At 36.3% G+C, this 21961-nt stretch overlaps 1 protein-coding gene across 49 annotated transcripts in view; it reads right to left on the minus strand.

Moving 5' to 3' along the window:
• The window catches only part of RIMS2 (regulating synaptic membrane exocytosis 2), a 457577-nt gene that overhangs the window by 250545 nt on the left and 185071 nt on the right, over positions 1–21961 (minus strand). For all 49 annotated transcript variants that reach the window (XM_027692407.1, XM_027692403.1, XM_027692405.1 and 46 more), the window contains one exon: positions 14435–15360. In XM_027692407.1, coding sequence (XP_027548208.1) covers positions 14435–15360 — 926 coding nt within the window. The remainder of the gene's footprint in view (positions 1–14434; positions 15361–21961) is intronic.

Genomic DNA, 21961 nt, shown 5'->3' on the forward strand with positions numbered 1-21961 from the left:
TTTTTAATAAACTTTGTGCCAGTTTTCATAGTGACATAAAATGCACACCTGTAGAATGAAGGTGATGCACCATTTCAAATTAGTGTCCTAAGTGTTTTAACATGGACAAAACAAGACATTTGCCTGTGAACTCATCCTTCAAAATGATTGAATTACATTTTCTGAATTGTTATTGGTGTTTTTTTTGAAAAAAAAAAAAAAAGTCAGACTGCAGCACAAATCCAGCAAGGAAAACTGCAGCACAAACAGCCAATTTTCACTGAGATAGAAACTACAGATGAAGTAGGAAGTCTGAGACAGTGCTACGACCTGCAACTGTTATCTATAATTAGCAGCTAAATTATATAATTACAATGTACTTTCATAGTACTTCTTACAGCACATTTTTACCGTTTTCCAACAAAAAGCCAATTTCAGTTTCACTCGGCTCTGTAAAATGCTCAGTGACCCGTATCTGTGCAGACTCTCTGCAGGTCATTGCCTTCACAGGGTGGTGGGATTTCACACACTACACAGATGTAAATGGCTCAAAGAGGTAGGGCACTGTCTCTTCCCAGATATTTAAAAAGAACAAAGCTGTTGACTATCATTCTGTACTCTCATTAAATTTCATAGGCACACGGAGATTTAGCACTTCTGAAAAACAAAGCTTTTATCTTCCCCTGCGATGCATGTTATCTAGTCATCTGATCTACTATGGAGTCAATACAAGGTGTTAGTGTTAACGTTAGCAAATCAGAATGGGAATGTTTTACACCCACGTTTTAGTTACTTTGTACAGATAAAAGGAGAAGGGAACAACAGAAAATCAGGTTCAGAGAATGTCGAATGAGAAGCATGTCAAGATGCCTCCCTGTATATCTATTGTTGCTGCACTTTTCCTTTCTTATATAAAACTATTAGAGGAAAAGGCAACAGCATTGAGCGTATAATACATTTTTCTGGTACTAAGTTTTCCACAATCATACATTCTGTGAACTTAAACAGCAATAACACAAAGTATTGCCATTTCATACATGCTTTTTCTCATCTTACACAGGTGCCATAAAGGATTCTTATTTGCACAAGCTTACTGCTTAGAGAAGTTATCTTCTTCCAGAGGCCGGGGCTGAAAAGCTGCTTATCTCACAGGGTATCTATGCACCAGTACAGCCTCCGTGGTAACAAGGACACTGGCATAGCAGCTCAGCACAGACTCATCACGTGAATATTTACCCAGGGTCTCAGCAGTTAGCACTCTGCAGCTCCAGTGCTATCAGCACTTTAACTATTGCCCTCAACACTAGTTCTCATCTGTCAAGATGAGCTGCAGTCGTGCTCTGGACTGCAATGCAGCCCTATCTTTAGATAAGATATGTGGTTTCAATTTTAGGAAAATAGGAGTACCAAGAGGCTCTCACGTACTCTATCACCTCTCAAGCAGTCACACGCATCACCCTTTATAATTTGCAATTTTGTCTATGATGTTGCCAGTGTTGCTTGAAAGTCATACTATTATTTACTGCTTTGTGCAAACGTGATCCATTAAGCAACTGAATTATCTAACAGCTCTCTGTCACTGGACGTGGCTGTCTCATTCTTCTTCTCCATGCTGCTACTGTGCAGCAGTGTGACTGTGCTCTTTTATGCCAGTTCTGGTAAAGATGCAACATGCCACAGAAATTCTACAGCTTGTTAAGGTAAAAGGAAAGTGCTCATTTGCTGCAGTGGTTCAGTTTCATACCAGTGTAGGGACCTAAACTGGTTCACTAAAAGCCAGGTAAATAATGGATTTGGTCCAGATCAACAATCATGAGAGAGGACCGGGAATGGGGCTTTCATTTCAGATCACAATGATCTACTGGTTCACCACAGCTCACCTTACTGAGTCACACTTCAAGACAAAACCTTGGGCTCTCAGTTCTTGAAATGAGACACTAGTACTTGGTGACTTCGCTTTTAATGAGGTCTTTAAATTGGTTCAGCCACTCTGTTGGCTTGAGTTTCCATGACGATTTTATACTTTTACAATGAAATTCCTGGTTTTGAAGGGATTAATCTTTTTTTTTGCAACACTACACACATAAAGCAAATAGCAAAAAACTTGCTCCAGTTACCTTTAGTTATACTGAATTACATCTGTGAAGATTTCAACTACTGACCAGTCTTGGCTTTTGTAAAGGATTACAGTGATTGACTTGAGACAATGGATTACATACTTCTTAAAACCAGCAACTTTCAGCCTCATACATTCAGCCTTTCTACACTGAAGAGACAAAAGCAACCCGTTAAATTGTACTTGGCAGATTAGTCCAAAGTTCAAACCTAGTTCTTTTCACTTCATTAGTGAAAAGCTTTCAAGAACAAATTCAGTTCCTTCAATTCAACAATATGCTAGCTTTAAAAAAATGCTTTTTGTTATCATGTTCTTTTTTAAAGTGTATTAAAATTGCAAGATGAAAACAGTACATGAAGATTTTCAAAGGAAGTCAGCCTTTACAAACTCTCAGTATGATTAGATTTTCAGAATTGAGCTTAGAAAAAAATTAAATCCGAACTATAATATGCAGAAGAAATTGTAAAGTTATTAGAAATTATGAAATCCAATGAAAAATACTTCATGCAGTCACTTCTTAGTTAAATTATCATATCATGTAGTATCTAGATATCTCACATACTGTCACAAGCCAAGCCTTTCCTTGTTGTTACAGATGTATATAAAAATGTCCCATAAATATGCAAAAGAGTAAATAGTCGTGGAAGTTTGTGATGAAAACTTTTATTTGATTCTATTTAGATTATATAACTAATGTCCATATATTTCCATTTTCCAAGTAAACAGATTATATAACTATGAAGCTAAAAGTTATTCACAATCTAAATGTTCACAAAGGCAGAAAGTATAAACACTGGAACTATTTCTTATAGAATGTTTCCCTGGAATACCATTGATCTGAGTACATTTCCATAAGAATTGCTGAGTTTTCTGGTTTGTTTGTTTTTTTCAATCTGGTCTAAACTTCAGTGTGTGACACAGGTATTTTTTCTGTACATATTTATTCAGTTCATCTATTTTCACACATCTCAAATGAATATCTTAAACTAGAAACTAATGTTGAATGAATACAGGCTATGAAGTTCACTTTTCTATTGAAACAGATGACACATAAACCAGAAGCTCCATTACCACACACTTCATTCACAATCTACTTCTCCATCATCATAAATACTACTCAAACTCTCCTTGACAACAAGTTACTTAATCAACAAGGTGAAATGGAGTAATCAGATATATATGACATGGACAATTCAGAAAGTTAAATATTAACTGAAATTAACTGATTTAAAAGTATATTCAAGTCTGAAAGCCTGTTAAGTGCTGCAGCATGATCAATCAAATCATTGCCTAAACCACATGGCTTCAAAAAAGAGAAAAGGGGGGAAAAACCTGTCAGAGAAACTTAAAAATTCGGTACAGGGAAAAAGAACCACTGAGTAACATAAAGCCTTTGATGGGTTATACAAGGCAGGACCAGGCTGCTGTGTAAGTAATGGCAAGATTGCCATGGGGAACTCAGTGAAATTTTAGATGATCTTTCTCCACTTTCCTCTTTCTCCTTTATGCTGCATTGGTTCTCTAAACACGTAACAATGCCCAACCATTGTCATCGAGTAGTTAGGACCAAAAGTCCTCAATACAGCTGAACATTTTAAGATGTCACTACTTTAACAGAAAAGCATGATCATGATACATTTTATGGGAAATATTTTCAGAAGTATATTATAAATTAAATTTTTTAAATACTTTCACATTTCAAAGCCACATAGAGAACTTTACAACAAAAAAAAGTGATGATTAATAACCAAGAAAAAGCAATGTGGACTAAACATTATTCTTGTTTTCTTTGGCAATAGTCTTTAATCTTTCAATGACAAAGAAGACTAGTTGAGTAGAAAAGGTGAAAATGTTAGCATATAGGTTAGAGTAAAACTTCAGTCTTAAGAGAAATGTAGGTACTTTGTATTCCAGGGCAAAATAAATTTCTCATCACAGCTGTATAACAGAACCACTGAGCATTAATGACCCAATTCTCTTCTATCAGTTTGATTTAATATTTTCTCAATTATCAGAAAATTCATTTTCATTACCTCATATTTTTATATTTCGCCCCTAAAATTAGGATTTTAGTGTCAAAACAGTGGACCATCAGAGGAGAAATCTATTAACCGTCCTTTGAAATTAATGAAAGACACCAAAAACACGTTTATAGGGTTTAAAATATACTTTAAAGAAAATATTACTGTTGAAAAAAGTTAGCTAAAATTTTCACAGATAGGGTGAAATCGGGTTCCTAAATCAATAATAAGATTCCTAGGCAGGTGGCCTGGTTTTCAAGGCACTCATCATTCAGCATCTGTCCACCACTGGGGAGTAGGGACAGATTTCTGCAGGGCTGTAGCTGTGACTGCCCTAAGCTGTCAGGTTCACCCCTCATACTTGTGCTGTTGCCTTCACCAGAGGACCAGCTCCAATGTTATATAGCAGCTCCTGAACAGCTGTAGCTGAAATTACAGCCAGACACAGAAGGACGTAGGAACTGGTGCCACTTTACCTAGACTATTCATGTCAAATATTTCTTTTAGTGACTAGATTGTGAATTGCAATGGATGAGGCTTGGATGGAGTGAGAACTGTGAAAAGATGAAAAAGATATGTTTTGCTCTGACATATGCTTCCAGCTCTCACCTTTGACAATATTCAGTTTAATGTAAAGCAGCTTCTGTGACTAGCTCAAAGTCTTGAATGGCACATTTAGGGGAAGTTGGAACAACAGGGCTAAAGGACAGGAACTCAGTTTTCAGGTGAATGACATATGTACAGCCCATTCTGCTAATTCCCCCTTCACTTTGGTTTCTCTATTTCTTCCATACTGATTATCCTATCCTTAATGAAATAGATATAAAATAACAACATGACAAGAATGACATATTTTTAAAGAAAATATAAAAAAACCCACACACATATATTTGATAGAATACTCCCAACTAAATAATTAATTTTAATTAGTTAAATAAAAGTATTTTACAATGGCTCATTCAGTTTCTGATAGTTAACTGAAGGAGTAACAAAACTACCTGCAAAATCAATTTAAATATGCACTAACATAATTTAAAATGACAGTCTAATCTGTGACTGGTAAGATTGAGTGGGTTTTTTTTACTAGAAGAATCAAAGTATGAAGAAAATTATAATTTGAAAAATACATGTATTGTAGAGCAGTATTTATATAAATACCCTGAAAAGTTCAAAGAAAAACTCCATGATGGTTTTTGTGTATCATGGCATTGTAAACAACTGAAATGTTTTACACAGAATCCATCATATCTTCATTTTGCCCTATCTGTGCCAAACCTGTATAATTAATAGCACTTATCCCTGATGCAAGACTTGGTTGACAAGTCCAAATTTCTAACTTAGTTAAACTGAAAGAGTAATTTGAAATAAGTGGGACAGTTTGGACAATACAGGAATTACCTACATAGGAAGCCTTGCATTTCTCAGGGTGAAGCCCTTTCCAGCCATGTTTGTACAGGAATTTCTTTCATTGTTATTAAAAGGCTAATGAATATTTATTGATTTTATACAGCAAATATTCCACCTGCCAAGGTATGAAAGGATAATGGGAAATTATCTTGAAACGATAATACAAGTTTCTTTTGTTTTCTATTTAAATTTGGAAAATATTTTTAAAAAAAATTTGCAGAGAAAGCAATAATACTTTTTATGATATTTAAGGTTGGTCACCCAGATAATTCAATGGTTTACATTTTAGAGTGAAAAAACCATCTTTGCCTTCAGAATAGAAAATTTTCACAATTTTCAGGGCAAAATAAATCTTGTGGTTAGAGTTAAAAATATAAACTGAAGACAGGTTCCTATGATAAAAATTTTCTCCAAGTTAAAAGTATTAAAAATCATGTCTTATTAACAATAAACTTAATCTCATCTGGAATCATAGAAAATTACAACAATTGCACTAAAATACTTTAATAATAACTCATTGTTCTTCTCTTGCATTATATCAGGAGATAATTAATCCTGTGCCCAGACAACATTTCTGCTATAGTCATAGTTCCAGCAAAATCCCAGAGTAAAAGGAAACATGATAAAAGAATTACAGTTTTAATAATTTGTGTACATTTGTATACAGAAGGTTCAGACTGTAATTTAGTAAAGGTTTTAATCAATAAAATTGTATATTAGACTTTTTTGGTTGAATCAAAGCACTATGAAATTATTCATGTTCATTTACTTATGATAAAATATTCTGTCTTCTCTGATTATCATATAAAAATATTTCTTCCTCCTTACTTCAGCAAATCCCTGTCTATCCACAGATTCTGATAAGGCATAGTCAGTTACACACCATCTTTTCAGCATGCATTATGATATCTTAGAGGACAATCATTACAATTTTATTAAGCAGCTTCAAATGTTAATATTTACCATCTTTTTGCCTAATTAGAATTACCCCACAAAAGTTTCCTGGCTTGATGCAGTGTATATCTGCCCAAATGCTTCTGCCAGGCAGAGTGATAATAAGGATATGAATATGCAGCCAAGAATTGGGAAAAAGCAGGGCTTTTTCTATGAGAGATATTATTGTCTTGTGCCAAGTTTAAATTACTGCAAATTTAAAATATTATACACTAGATTCCTCTAAATGCTGCAGAAAATCACACCGCTTTCATTTATCTTCTAGGAAATATAGAAGTGTCTAGATAGAAGAAGGTTTGGCAAAAATTCAAAAAAACATTCTCCGCAACTTGAAACATTTTAGTTCTCTTCTCATCAATGCACCTGTGAAACATATTTTTCTAGAAAAGATATCACAGCCAATACTAATATTTTAAAGTAAGATACTTCTTATTCAATGTTGTAAGTACTTCAGAAGCAGTGACATCTATTGCTTTAACACATAAGGACAAAAATGCAATATTTCTTATCTCTCGGTATTTCTTATATTTGCACTTAAAGTAGAGGGATTTCATAGGAGAAAGCTTAAAAAAATAGAATATTAGAATTCTGAATTTTTAATCAAATTCTTTATACATTAAAGCTGCATTTGCCCTACGTAAGTTGTAGAGATCTCCATGAAAAAAATATTTAATTCTAAATAGAAAAGGAAGTCTCCTACACTCCAATATTAAGTGAAATAATAATAAGAAATTTTGTCACTCATTCAAATCTGGCTTTTAATAAAACATGTCAAACCTTTCAGTATTTTAAATAATCAATTATTCTTCTTACGACCATTCAAAATGTTGTTATTTGAATTCTAAGGTATTTCTATACTGAAACTGTGTGCAATTTCAAAGCCTTTTTGTTCAAGTACTGCAGCTCAGTCCTGAATTTTTGCCTTCTAGTATAATTTGTTCCAGAGAAGTTAGACTTTCAGGAACTCTCTAACCTGAATGAAGCAAATTTTAGAAACAATGACCTCATTCTGATCTAATTTAGCTCAGTGTAACTTTGAAGCCAAAGTTGTTGAAGATGTATGAAACTGGCACAAGTAAGACTGAAATCAGGTCCCTCATCTCTCTGAATTTAAAAGTGAGAGCACTGTGACGGAATCCCACTCGCTTGGCATCTCTGCTTATGTAAGACATGCACTGTTCTTGCAGTAGCACTCCTGTGCTTCCTGCTCCTCACACCATGAGCTACCATACTTTTTTAACTTGTGACAAGTATATTGTTTCCAAATAGACTTTATTCTCTGTCAAAACCCAAACTGTATCTCTACCAGATTGGTTTCTGTACTGCAATAAACAAGTGGGTCCTGCAAGCTGTTCCAAACATGAGGATATTTTAACTTCTATAGTGAAAAAGTGCAGTTATTCATATGTTTGTAAATGACCATAACACAGCCAATAGAAGGTTATATATCTATGTTTTCAATGCACTTAGTGACAAAGAACAGTGTATTAACACCTTGTTCTGCATACACACATTTCTGCTCACACAACTTGCGCTCTGCGGCTTTCAGTCAACAACACAAGGATGTTGAAGATTTTAAGATCACCGGAGCCTATCTATCCATATGTTGTGTTGGGAGTGTTGGTCAACAGCTGCCTGAATATGAGCTGGCAGCATGCCCAGGTGACTAAAAAGGCCAGTCACATCCTGGCTGGTATCAGAAAAAGTGTGGCCAGCAAGACCAGAGCAGTGATTGTCCCCCCCTGTACTCAGCACTGGTGAGGCTGCACTTTGACTGCTGTGTTCAGTTTTAGGCCCATCACTACCAGAAAGATATTAAGGTGCTGGACCATGTCCAGAGAAGGGCACCAAAAACTGGTGAAAGGTCTGGAGCACAAGTCTGATGAGGAGTGGTTGAGGGAGCTGAGGGTGTTTAGAATGGATAAGAGGAGGCCCAGGGGTGGCCTTATTGCTCTCTACAGCTCCCTGAGAGGAGGCTGTCACCAGGTGAGGGTCAATTTATTCTCCCAAGTAACAAGCAATAGGGTGAGAGGAAATGGTCTCATGCTGTGACGGGGCAGTTTAGATTGGATATTAGGAAAAAATTCTTGACTGAAAGGGTTGTCAAACACTGGAATAGGCTGCCCAGGGAACTAGTTGAGTCACTGTTCCTGAAGATATTTAAAAGACGTGGATGTGACACTTAAGGGATATGGTTTAGTGGTGAATGTGTCACTGCTAAGTTAATGGTTGGATGTTATCTCAAAGATCTTTACCAATCTACCTTTCTATGTTTTTATACACATGAGTTTCCTTGATAATAAAAATGGGCATCCATCTAGCTAACATGTTTTAATAAAAGAAGAGTGAAAGCAAACACTAAACTTAAGAACTGCACCTTTGACAAAACACAAACACATTTGCCTTTCCCACCACAGATTCCACCCACATCAGATGTCAGCCACTATTTGTGCAAAGAGATATCTCTCACAGGGTGCTCTGAAAGGTGGCTGGGAACATGGTACGCGTGTATGCCTGAGCTGTTTACCACCATTTGAAAATCTGCTGTGTCCTACTTTATATTTAGAACAAATTAGAGCATTATTTACAGCTATCATGCACCTGGATTTCCTTGAAGGAATTCTCTTTTCTCATGTAGAGATTGTCTCTTGCTGGAATCCTAGAGTTTGAGAAATTTGTAAAGAACTCTAGGACATCTAGGACCCTCAAATATTTGGGAAAAGTGCAGAAGGAACCCAGCTCCAGTGCGGGTCACCTCTTTGGTGCCTGTGCTCTGAGTGGGACTATGACAACCCCAGGGACCACTAGCTTTCCTGAGAGGCCGTGGTAAGTCTCTTCAGATTGGTCCTTTGGTGGACTGCAGGTGTGACAGTATTGCCACAAGGAATACATGGGCAGTGGTACTGTTTGATTTTCTAAATCTACCTGTAAAGCCTGTGGACACAGAGAACAAGCCTGTAGCACTCTGCTTAACATCTGCTTCATGCTGGCTGACAAATTATAGCAGCCCTTTCAAACCTCCCCTGGGGCCTATTCCTTACAATTGCACTGGCAAACATCTAACTGAAAATACAAACAAAAAATACTCTAATGTTTCCTTGCAATAGAAGACACTTAAATTGGACAAGCGATGTAGAAAGCTTGGCCTAACTTGCACAGCACAAAACCTGGCTTTATTTGGAGTTCTGTAGGTGACATTGTTCAATGTTCACTTTACTGCAATTAACACCACAACTGTTCTCGCCGTATAAACCATGTTTCTTAGAGCCTTGGAACTGAACTGTGTAAACTGAGATGGTTTTGAGAAAGAATAAGTGACTTGAACAGTCTAGAACATTTATAAATACATCATTATGATCTCTGGGTTTATTGATGGAGGATCAATTTTACTGCCATTTAAAATTTACAATTTCTTTCTTAAAAGCACTGGCATTTCAAGAATTGCTTTTCTCTAACATTTTAAGCAATTTTGATCTTTCACTGGTAGGGGATATAGCAATATACCTAATATTTTAGTCTGAAACATATGTTTTTGGTCCAAAACTTTCTGCTTTTTTTCTCTCCAAAGTGTATTTCCTAAGACAGGGAAGGAATCTTGCAGTGGAGATGCAGCTTTGAACTGTCTGATACACTGATCTCCAGGACCGGCAACAAGTGTTACAAATGAAGACACTGTCTTTGCAGTTTCAGAAGCCTGGTATTCACAGCAAGAGTAAAGAAGGGTCCCTTAGATAATGTGGAAAAAATGTTGGAAGCTTCAGAATAATTTGAATAGCACAATAAACAAGAAATGTTCATCCTATGCACAGAAAAAGGCAGAGGCCATCTGGTAAATTGGTATTCAGTTGTGTCACTAGGGACAGTTTCAACCTGTATGAAGAGCTGCGCAAAATTCAGCCTGTAAAATATGTCTAGTTCTAACACAACCTAAGTTTCAGGTAAACACATTTGTAATCTCAGCTATGTCCATTTAACACTGTTGCCATACATATTTCCTCAGCTTTTAAAGAATGAACTGCTCTGTCACAATGTTTTCTCCTCACCACAGTGTTACACTTCTCATCTCACCAAACACCCTCCAGCACTTCAGGTCAATGCTGCCAGGTCCACATTCCAGTCCCTCTTTGCAAAAAATCCCAAGCTAAGTTTAGCCCTCCTGCCCTTCTCTCTGAATGCCCTTTTCCCAGCCACTCACCATCTCTCCCAAAATGCTGATTCTGCTTCTCAGAATCCTCTAACCTACCCTTCAGGAAGTTCCTGTTCTCACCTTACAAGTTATCTTTATCAGCCTGATTTCCTTCACTTTCTGCTCTTTCCAAACTACAGGTCACAGGTTTTGCCTACTAGATCTACCAGCTTTGCTCTTGCCTCTTCTCCTACAGCCTCACTTTCCATATCAATCCACCAGTTTCCAGACAACCAACGACGTTTTGTTTTGCTATTCCTAAACTTCCTTCCCTTATATGCTTCTCCTGAAGCCTCCTGGTTCCCATTTCAATATGCCAGTTCTCAGTCTGGCATATGACCCAAATTTCCTGGTCCAAATATATTTGAATTACAAAAACTACCCAGTATCTTAAGAATCTAGCTCTTCTTTTCTGCAGTTGAACCTCCATCTACAACAATTCTTCACCATGCTTGTGTTTCACATGACTGTCTATGGGGACAATGGTTTCTCTGGCCATCACCAGAAACATGCAGAAAAATAATTTTGCCTTGTCCATTCCCTGAAAACAATTAGATTACATTTTTAAAAATCAAGGAAACATTACCTTGAGGCAGACAGCTATTGAAATGAGATCAGACCCAAATACTGAAAGTCACAGGCATTCAACAATAATTGATGCTCTTCCCAGAGCTCTTAATCCAGCAGCTGGTACCTGTCTCCATTGAACTCACAGAACGAAATATCTATCTTCATTTTGTGTGCATATATATGTTCCAACCTATGTACGTAGGTTGACCGTTTTCCTTTTGAAGATAAGGTTAAAAGGAAAGCTTTCAGTCCTTTTAAGAGCATATGACTATTTTTTTTTCCTATATTTTTGGAAAATACACAATTTTCCGACTAGTTTCTTAAAACCAGCATTAGGGCCTTGTAAAATCTCTGATGCAAATCAGTGAACACCTGTTCCTGCAGCTCCGGCCCAGACTGCTCTACACAGCAGAGCAGTTGTTAATACTTATTTGCACAATCCATGAAAAAAAATGAGTATTCCACAGAGAAAGATATGGAGAAAACATTATTCTGCTCTTTTTGGAGAGCTCATTATTACTGCATCCAAATTCTCAAGCTAACATTGCCACCCTTCATCACTCCAAAGCCAAATGTTTTATATTTAGTGTTTTATCTTTGGCCAAACAGACTTTGTATGTGACTCAAAAGGACATCTCAGAAATCCTCACATCTGGGGCATTTTTAAAGGCCAGAAAGCAACTAACCTGGGAGGAGAAACTAATTTTTATATGATGTATTTAAAATAATTAATCATATTCTATTAATTAAGGAAACAACATACTGCCATACAAGGAAGACTGATGGTGGTTTATGTACTGGATTCCTTTGGGTGGTATTCACAAGTAAATCACTTGCTTATAGGGACTCTGAATGTAGGCTGGTTTACACAGTAAGAGTGATTCATGAAAACAAAAAGAATGCGGTAGGACTTTCTGTGTCTACCTATAGCAGCTGGGAAGTCTGGATCCAGGTAGTGAGATTCATTCACTACCTCAGAAATCAGCACAGACACGGCATTGTCATTAACTATTGTTATATATAAAAATGTTTTCTTTGACACTTAAAACACAAAATTATTTACGTGAAAGCTTTTGTAAGATCATTATTATGACAGAGAATCCAGCATCACATAGCCTGTTTTAAACTACTGTCTGAAGGGAACAGAAGGCCCAGTATGCAGACTGGACTCGTTTCTTGACAAAGTCTGGTGCAGCTCTGGGACCACAGTCAAACGTGTAAAGGGAAAACTTCCTATCCCAGAATGGCACTCAACTTTTATGGATTTTTCAGGTAGGTAGAGAAGAAGTGGTAGCAAGAAGTCCAAGGGCAATTAAGGAGAGACTTCAGGGCCTTGGGATGACTCATTAAGGGATCAGCAACACAAATGATCTTCTCCTCTATCCTTCTACTTCTCGGGAATGATGAGGAAAGAAAGGAAGATTCCTTTCAGATCAGTACCTGACTCTGAGCTGGGTACCACCAGCAGAATTTTGAGGTTTTTTGATCATGTTTACAGTTCACATGACACCAGTCCTGCTGACAACAAATGGGGGGGGACCTGTTTCAAAAGGGGAAAAGGATCTTTGGGCAGGTCTTAGCAGGGCTTATTAAGAGAGCTTTAAACTAGGTCTGAAGGGGAAAAGGCATAAAACTAGGCTTGCTACAGGTAACCCTGGGGGCAACACACCAATATCTGAGGGACATTGTGCTAGTGAGGTCCTTCAGTCTGCTGTAGGGGATGGAGATCCATGCAGCAGCAAAGACACAAGGGTTATTGATGTGTTAGAAACCATGGAAGTGCTAAATTAATGGTTGAACTCAATAATCTTACAGATCTTTTCCAACCTAAACAATTCCATGCCTTTATAATCTCATATGTGTATATGTTTTGTATGTTATGTGTACACAAAATATATAATTTGTATATTATTCTGTATATTATGTTTCCTATGCTGGATTGCCATAAATAAACACTTTTTTACTACTTCCCATATATTCATTGGTCCTATTTTCCTCAAGGTTGCTTCTAAGAACAAAATCATGAACACCATAAAGTTGGTAGAAGTTTCTTCTACTTACCAGGAAGCCTAAGGAGGTCAAGGTTTCAGCACAGTTGTTTCACATAAGTGCATGTAACTGTCTACTACTTTGACCTGGGTGAAATTTCCTTCCATTCTACACTATCCTACTCCTTACTTACCAGAACACAGTTGCTGATATTGACATATGAAAACTCAGACTTATTTCACTAACTCTAAATAATTACTTGCTTCAGAACCAATTTGATAGCCATATTAATAATATATAGTAACAAATCTTCTATTTCCAATCCACAACAGCAGAAGATCACTCAGAAGGAATAGTAAAGGTTCACCAGCATAAGAATTATAACTCAAAAAAGGTTAAAACTAATGTACTTTAGACCAACAACATACACGAAAGTAAGCAAACTAATAATATTAATTTGATTGAGTTTAAACCAATTGTCCCCAATACTTTCATATTTAAATCATAGATTACCCTTGTATAGGTTGGGATTCATTTCAATCAATCTTAGCTTTTCTTTCTGACAATGGAGTAACTCCAGCATTAATCCTAAAAAGTACTAAGCCAAAAGGCACCATAGCACCAGAAGAAAAAAAACCTCCATTGGTATAAACCACATCAGTCATTTCAAATTTGTTTCAAAACTTGAATGGCTTAACTTTATACACACAGGTCTTATTGCACATCAGATACTCTTCAACCTGCAGCTCTCAGTGTGAAACTGGCATAAGGTCTGTGTGATGTGCTCTAGTTAATTCAACAAAAATGGGCCCACACTTGATCCAGATCAAATATGCACTCATTGTGATCCAGGAGCACGCAAATCTGGTATTAATGGACATGAAAGCATGGCCTTATATGACAGACCAGCTCTAGCTACTTTGCAGATTTCATTGACAGGTTTTTCATAAGACGTGCTTTTTCCTTTAAAATATCCTAATGTTTCTAGTAGCTGTGATGTTCTTTTCTGCGTAAATCATTGACTTTAGATCTAAGTAAATGAAACACAAAATCAGAAAAAAACCCAACTCCCATCACAACAAAATTTGAGTCACCTGTGAAGGGCTGTAGATAAGTGGTGGCAATTAATTTAAATAGGTAAAATTTCATTACAATGTAATGAAATCTAAATCACATCTAGATATTGAAAAAATCAAAAATTAGATCTCTTACCTTTTTCACTAACACTTTCACTTTCAATTTCTACATCATCACAACTTGTATATTCTGGAGTAGATGCCAATTCTTCTTCTGAGCTACTTAATGAAACCTGGCGCATTTTACCTCCCTTTTTTGTTTTATGGGGCTTTGGTGGGGGAGGTCTGATAGATTCAGACTGGTCTGAGCTAAGTGAATCATTCCGTAACATGGTCTCCATTTTTTCACGTTTTGTTTTCCGTACAGCAGAATTGGGATCCAAATGGTGCTGTTTCCTTAATGAATCAGAGCGCCTCATGTCTGGTCTTTCCAGAGGAATTGGACTCCTCCTAGGTGTAGGAGGGCTATGATTTGTGGTCCTCTGACGATTGGGACTTGGCCCCTGAGCCTCTCGAGTTCTTTCCATAGAGTATGAACGTTGATTTTCCATGGCAGCCCTGCGCTCAGACACTGATCTTTGTCTTGACGGCCGTTCCATCCTGAGCATAGACATCCGAGAATCTTCCAACTCTGTATTTGCCAATGAGACATCACTATGTCTCCGTTCATGACGTGCTCGGGACACTTCAGCATGGATACGCATTTGTTCCTCATATGGTTGTGGCTTGACTGGGTAACGAGCCAAATTAGGGTCACTTCGATATCGTGCCTGGTATTCCTCTTCTCTCCGCTGCCTTTCATATTCTTCCCTGTTTTGTGCATCTTCTTCTTCTACCGGATACTCCTTGGAACGTCTGCGGCTCCTTCGGTTGGAATCCCTATAATCACCCAGTTCAGGTTCTTCATATAACTGAGGCCCACGCTGTGACCGTCTATCTGAATAATCTGATGGTGACCTGGGCATCGCACTGTCTGATGTAGCATACTGTGAATATTCGTCTCGCTCGTCCCTTTGGTCGTATCTTCTGTTCTGTTCTCTTGATATTGATGGGCTTCTTTTCCTAAATAATCATGACAAGAAAGCAGAAAGAGAATTCTGTCAGTATTTTATGCAGCACAAATATACAGTTAATGCTAATTAAATGATAGAATGATTTCATTGCATTTCTTTGTGAATGTGCTCTCACACTTTCTGTACTAAATTAAAGAAAGTATGTCATGCTACAAATCTGCTTCTGTTGCACAGCTTAAATAAAAAACAGCTTTGAAGGAAAAATGCTAATACAACATTATAAAATACAGAATACAAATACTTATGTTACTTTGTAGTCATAACAGCTTTACAAGTACCAACATTTTATTAATCCTTTGTAATCATTTTACAGCGATATAACTTGACCATATCCTTCTATTTCATAGGGCTTTATAATCACCATAGAAATTGAGGCTAGAAGGGTCATTCAGTTAGTTTGCTCTTTTAGCAGCCATTATTGAAACCACCACACATTTCCATTCTCACAAAACTATAATGTGTGCCAAGGGCAGAAAACAAACAAAGATCCAATGGCCGCACGTGTCTAAATCAGATGAACTCAGAAGTCCTGAACTCAGAAAACAAAACATTTTTTTGTGCTGTATAGATGGGAAAGCAGTTCAAAGTGCTGTCTGAGTTGACAAAAGAATCCTTCCCATCTCTCATCATCATCACGGCTAGGCCCGTACAATCCTAAACATTCACTGGTCAGATTATGTGACCAATACATCTGTTCTAGAACAAGCAGCAGTCACAAGCATCTTGCAGATGCCTATTTGCATATATGGTAAAGCTAAGATGTCCTGTCTGTCTTATTACAGCGTCATGTTAGTATCAGCTCATATCATAACCTCTGTAAATTTAGCAAAGTCTCTACAGATTCTGCTACTGGACACTCATGTTGAATCGCTCTAATGTGACACGAACAGAGTTTCATAAGTCTAAAACCAGAATGGCCAACGGGAATGGACAATTAGGACAACAGAACTACCAGAATGCAGACAGCTTGCAAAGACATTGGAGTTTTCATTAAGGCAACAGAGATTAGGTTCAGAAATGCTCTAAGGAAGATAAATATTTTTCACTTAAATACTTCAGCTGATGGAAAATATGACACATCCCAAAATAAATTGTTCCAATAATAAATTATCTAATCCCTGATAATTTCTGCCGTGCCTATAATAAAAATTTGCATAACTTCCCCTCCCCAGTTGTGTACCCCACATAGGCAAAATCTTTTTATCTCTAGTCAAGCCCAGTTGAAATAAATGGCACTCAGCAGATACAGCATTCATTCATGTGGATCTCGTTGAAAGATTGAGACCAATACACATGCACATGAAATGTTCACATACTATGCAGTTAATACACCACATATACTCAGTCTATACTACCTATAGATCAAGTTGCATCCACAGCCACAGGTTTTTGCATAGATTTAATCCTCCAAATCATTAAAACACTCCAGTAAGTATAGTTTATAGTATCAACTCCACGATGTACTGTGTAACACACAAAACTGTACAGAATCTAGTTTGACAAATCTCACACGTGCCTTGGAGTAGTCTGAGCATACATATGCTTCAGTATTAAATATCTACATATTTGTGTTGACAGTAATAAAAACAACAGGAGATTTGTTTTAGCAAAAATAGATTATAAAAATACACACACTCCCCACATACATTTGTATATATATATATGACTACATGTCACAGTGTCCTCATATGGATGCATAGAATAATAGACAAATCACTTCTGGAAACATTCCTGCTATAATTTCATGGACGAAAGAATTAAAGAGATAGATTTCTGTATGAGTAAAAACAGCACTGCTGAGGAAAATGTATTTCTATCAGGAAAACACATCATCTGATGAACTGGCACGAGATTTACAAAAAATCCATCTTTTTTTCTAGCATGAACTAGGTTACTGAGAGTAGGATGTGCCAGTTTAGCATTATATTTTTACACCACTCACACAAACATTTTCTAATCTTGTGTGCTACATTTACCACAAACAGTCATTTTCTATCCTCCATTTTGTTGCTAAGACATGAATATAGGAACACCATCATGGCTAACAGCAATGCAAAGAGCATCTGGATCCTCAGTCTATTCCAACCTTTCATAAAGGGAAAAGCTTTGTACAGGTGCCCTGCATGTGGCAACTGCTAGGCCACATGCAAGAAAAAGGACCTACCTGAAAATGGAGTGCTTTTCGTCAGGAAAGCAGCCTGATAGATAAAAGCAACTAATTTAATTCCTGGCCTATGTTGAATGGCACTATCAAACTCCCTTTCTAATTAATTTCATTCCTGTTGAAGAATCCAACTTGACTACTGGGATCAAATGCCAGAAGTTAATCCTATCCATCAGAAATATATTAACTGTATCTGTACACCTGATCAGCCAGAAGCCTTGCTGTCAGGAGAGGGCTCATCCTGCCCTGCAGTCACCACACCACTTAGTATTCAAGCCTGTCATTCTCTTTACTGGTCATCATAGCACAATTAGCTCCCCTTTAACATTCAACAATTTTTTAATTTTAACAATACCTGCCATAAACATAGTTGTACAATGTACGCTACATATTTTAAACCAGAGTTAAGACATCATGGCAGGAGGAACAGTATTTTTGAAAATTTATGGCCAGTCACTACTATTAAAAATCTGCTGTTATTTTTAGATCACTAGCTAATTCTCACTCACCTCCATGAGCCTCTGCCTAATCCATTTCTCACCATTAACTACCTAAAGATGCCTTAATAAAAGCCTTTCATCATGTACCTCTTGTTGGATACCCCACAGAAAATGACTACTCCTGCCTTTCCAGGACTTTCCTGGAACTTCAAAAGTTAAGAGAACTTTAGGGTGTGACACACACTCTCCAGCTGCCAGCTCAACTAAGCACTGTACATCTCCTGTCAGAAGGATTACCACCCTTCCTGAAAAGGTTACCACACCACTGAAAAATCCTCCAGGCCACTGTGATTACTGCCTGTTTGAAACAACCATAAAATAAAATCTCTGTTATGGTTAAAAAACTCTAGAACCTGCATAAATCTCTTTGTCAGGCACAGTTTATAAATACTATTTTTTCAGATGTAGAATCTGAAACTTAATTTTTCCTAATTATTACTGTATATTTATTTTTACTGTAATTTATCAATACATGACATTTGGTCTTTTAACACACAACCCATAAGCTTACACTGATGGAAATCTTATTTGCAGTGCACTACAGACATCACTAATATTATGAAAAAGCAAATAGCTTGACTGTAACCTGACCTCCTGCTCATAAAGTTAAATTATTCAACTCCCCCACACTACAATAGAATTAAATGCTTAAAATATGACATAGAGGAATATAAGACAGTTATTCGGCTTTGATGGTTGTGATTTCCATAATGGAACTAAATAGCTTGAAAGTCTTTGAAATTCATTTGTATTCTTCCTTAAAGAGAAAACTCTCTTCTCCTTTGATTTAGATTTTTAAAAAATCAACCCAAGTGTGCTGTAGAAATGGAAATTTTAAAAATTGGGTTTCTATCACATTTCAGATGTCACAGATATTCAAAAATATTGTAGTACGGAAAGTATCTATATCACTGTCAAAACTAGACCTCAGGCCTTCCTGCTTCTAACCTATTCTCAGACTAGTAGAAGACACATTTGAACTGGAGAAAACTTTCACAAAAATATCATTCTAAAGACACATTTAAACATATAGGTACCTGAATTAATCTGTGTTTTACTTGAAAATTTCTATAAATTAGAAGCTTTGAGTCAATTAAAAAATAGTAAGGACTCAGTGGGCCTGAGTCATCATCTACTATTTGAAAAATGAATATTGGTCATCTACTTGTAAGACCTAATCATAATTTACTAGAAAATACTTTGATATTTTGTTTTCTGTTTCCTATAAATTAGCAAGGAATAAAATTGACTGAAAAATTAAAACTGACAACATTTCTTCTGCACATATTGCAATTCCAAAATGCGATCTTCCAGTACATAAAATAATAATTCAGAAAAGGTAAAAATTCACATTTTCCACTAGAACTCTGTCACAAAAACCATTTAAGAGACAGGGCTTCCTGTTAGAGACCTCCTCAAATACACTGAGCTCAGCTTTGTCTCTCCATTACTATAGGGCTCCTGTCATGGAAACAGCATTTGTTGGTTCCTGAGCGATTATTTAGTAATAGTTCTTCTACCATTCAAAATTTTTATATTTCTACATGTTGTATTCAACAGACAGTCAGGCACTTCGTCTAAAGCAACAGTGACAGGGAGCAGATAGAACACCGTCATGAGGCCTTGCAAAGAGGTTTCTAGGCTGCCAGAAGGTTTGCTGCACACACTCTGGACCTTGTAGCCAAAACTCCCACAAGTACAATGAACCCAGAAAACTCACTGTGCAAAATTAAAGTCTGGTTGCCTTTTCCGGGGAGGGTCCTACCCTAGAGTGCTTATAAAAGCACTTCCACAGATTTCCATTGCCATACTGAAGAATCCGCAAAACATTTACCTGTTTTCAGCAACGTTTTTAAGAGTCTGTCTGGTACTGATTTAACTCCTTTTGTCATTCTCTGCTTATAACTTTTGCTTTTGCTGAGTCACATTGTGCATGAGAATCCATTTTGCTCTCCGAAGCAGCTATGGCTCCAGCTCTTTGAAAAAAGCTTTTTCTGACTTCTAAGCAGTTTCAGTTCCTACCGAGATCTCTTTTTGCAGTTTTGGTATGCTCTCTGGTTTTATACCGGATTAATCTTCTGATCTGTCTGTTCACTCTCCTTAGTTTCTCACCCCCTCAAAATAAGATTAAGAATGTAAGCAAGCAATGTACAATTCACAAGTTAATTAATTTAAACAGCCTACTCTGATAAAAAGAAAAGGTGCTTATTGCATTTCTTGGCCAATACAGTTTTAAACAAATTGCCCTGAAGTACATCTACAGCTCAGACATCTAAGCAATTCATTTCATAAAGCTCATATGAGATAATATTCCATTCCTCATTTCAGCCATATCTTGCAATTTTTTTTATAGCAATCATACTTTGAGCCATTAGAATATCTTTCAGCTAAATATCTCCAAACAATAATGAATTAAGTTTACAATGATGATTAGAAAATTTACTGAAGCATGAGACTGATAGTGCAGATGTTGATCTCTATTAGATTTTATCTGAAAATATGAATTCATTGACTGAAGACTTGTATCAATGGTATGAAAGGAAATCTGTAGTAACAAAATATTAACATAATTAAATTCACCACTGACAAAAATTTTGCTTTGAACTCGACATGATTGCACAGACATATAAAACAATACTTTTCTATGCAAGCAATTCAGCAAATATTCAACATTGCAGCAGGGCTAATTTCCATTTGTGTGAGGAAAAGAGTTATAACATGGAAAAAACATGTAACTGATGAACAAAACTAGTGATTTTAAGTATCACTTGCTACTCTACAAATATTTAGGTAATAAGTTTTTTTCACTTTTCTTTATTAAATCAATTAGATATTTCATTAAATCAGATAGGAGAATTGGGCTAATGGTAGAAATTACTTTGTTCCTCCTTTACTTTGACTGAGTATTCAGTGGCCCTTACATCACATAATCTGATTTTAGAGAACTGCAAACAGGTAAATAAAATAGCTATCTTCTAATCTGAGTGTTCATTCAGATGTATTGATGAATGCTTACCTTTTACGAATAGGTTAAACATTCTGAGATTTTTCCTCATTTCTACTTCTGAACATTTTCAAAATTATTATTTTGTTAATTGTTTACACTTAATAGATAAACGAGAAATATCTTACCTATTTTCAATAAAAATTTCATGTTAAAAAAAGCAGTTAGTCATAAAAACAATAGCAAATGGATTAAATTGTATTCAAACATAATTGGTCAGAATGTGCATTCTCATTATCTGTATCAGTACTGACACCACAGAAATAATTTGCAGAAGGATGGAATCAATTAACAGCTGTAATACAGCAGGATTCAAATTAGTTTAAAACCCATGGTGTTAAAAGAATAGTAGGTCACAGAAACATTAAAACATAAGAAGGAGTAAATACAATACTGAACTGTTACTAAAAAGGACAAATAATACAAAATACAAGGACATTTCAAAATTCCACATATACTATTTTTATTGAAAGAAATATAACTTTTCAAGAAATTTCTGTCACAGAAAATAGAAAAAAATTTAAGAAACTTAATTAAAAGAAGACTTTGTTAATGATAATATTCTCATATATCTGAGGCACAAGAAAAAGTTTTTCAGTACTTCCACTGACCTTTTTTGCTAAAAGTAAAAAATATCTTCCTAATCATCCCCCAAAAGAACAAAAAATGCTGAGCGTTAGACATTGTTTTCACACAACACATTCAGCATCTTTCTTCCCTGCTTTACCTTTTGATCAGCCACTGCACATCTGGGAAGTTGGAAGCCTCGGGTTCATGAGAATACATCAATTTCTGTTCGCGCTAGTGCTTTCATTTAATCCTCTAGGTTCGGTGAAATCATATGAATAGTCTCTTAATTTTGAGACACAATTTTTTAGATATATTTTACAATCTTTTCCCTTCCCCCAAAGTGTAATTACAA

This window comes from Neopelma chrysocephalum, unplaced genomic scaffold (assembly GCF_003984885.1).
Source record: "Neopelma chrysocephalum unplaced genomic scaffold, ASM398488v2 Primary Assembly neopelma1_86, whole genome shotgun sequence".
In the NCBI taxonomy this organism is placed as follows: Eukaryota; Metazoa; Chordata; class Aves; order Passeriformes; family Pipridae; genus Neopelma; species Neopelma chrysocephalum.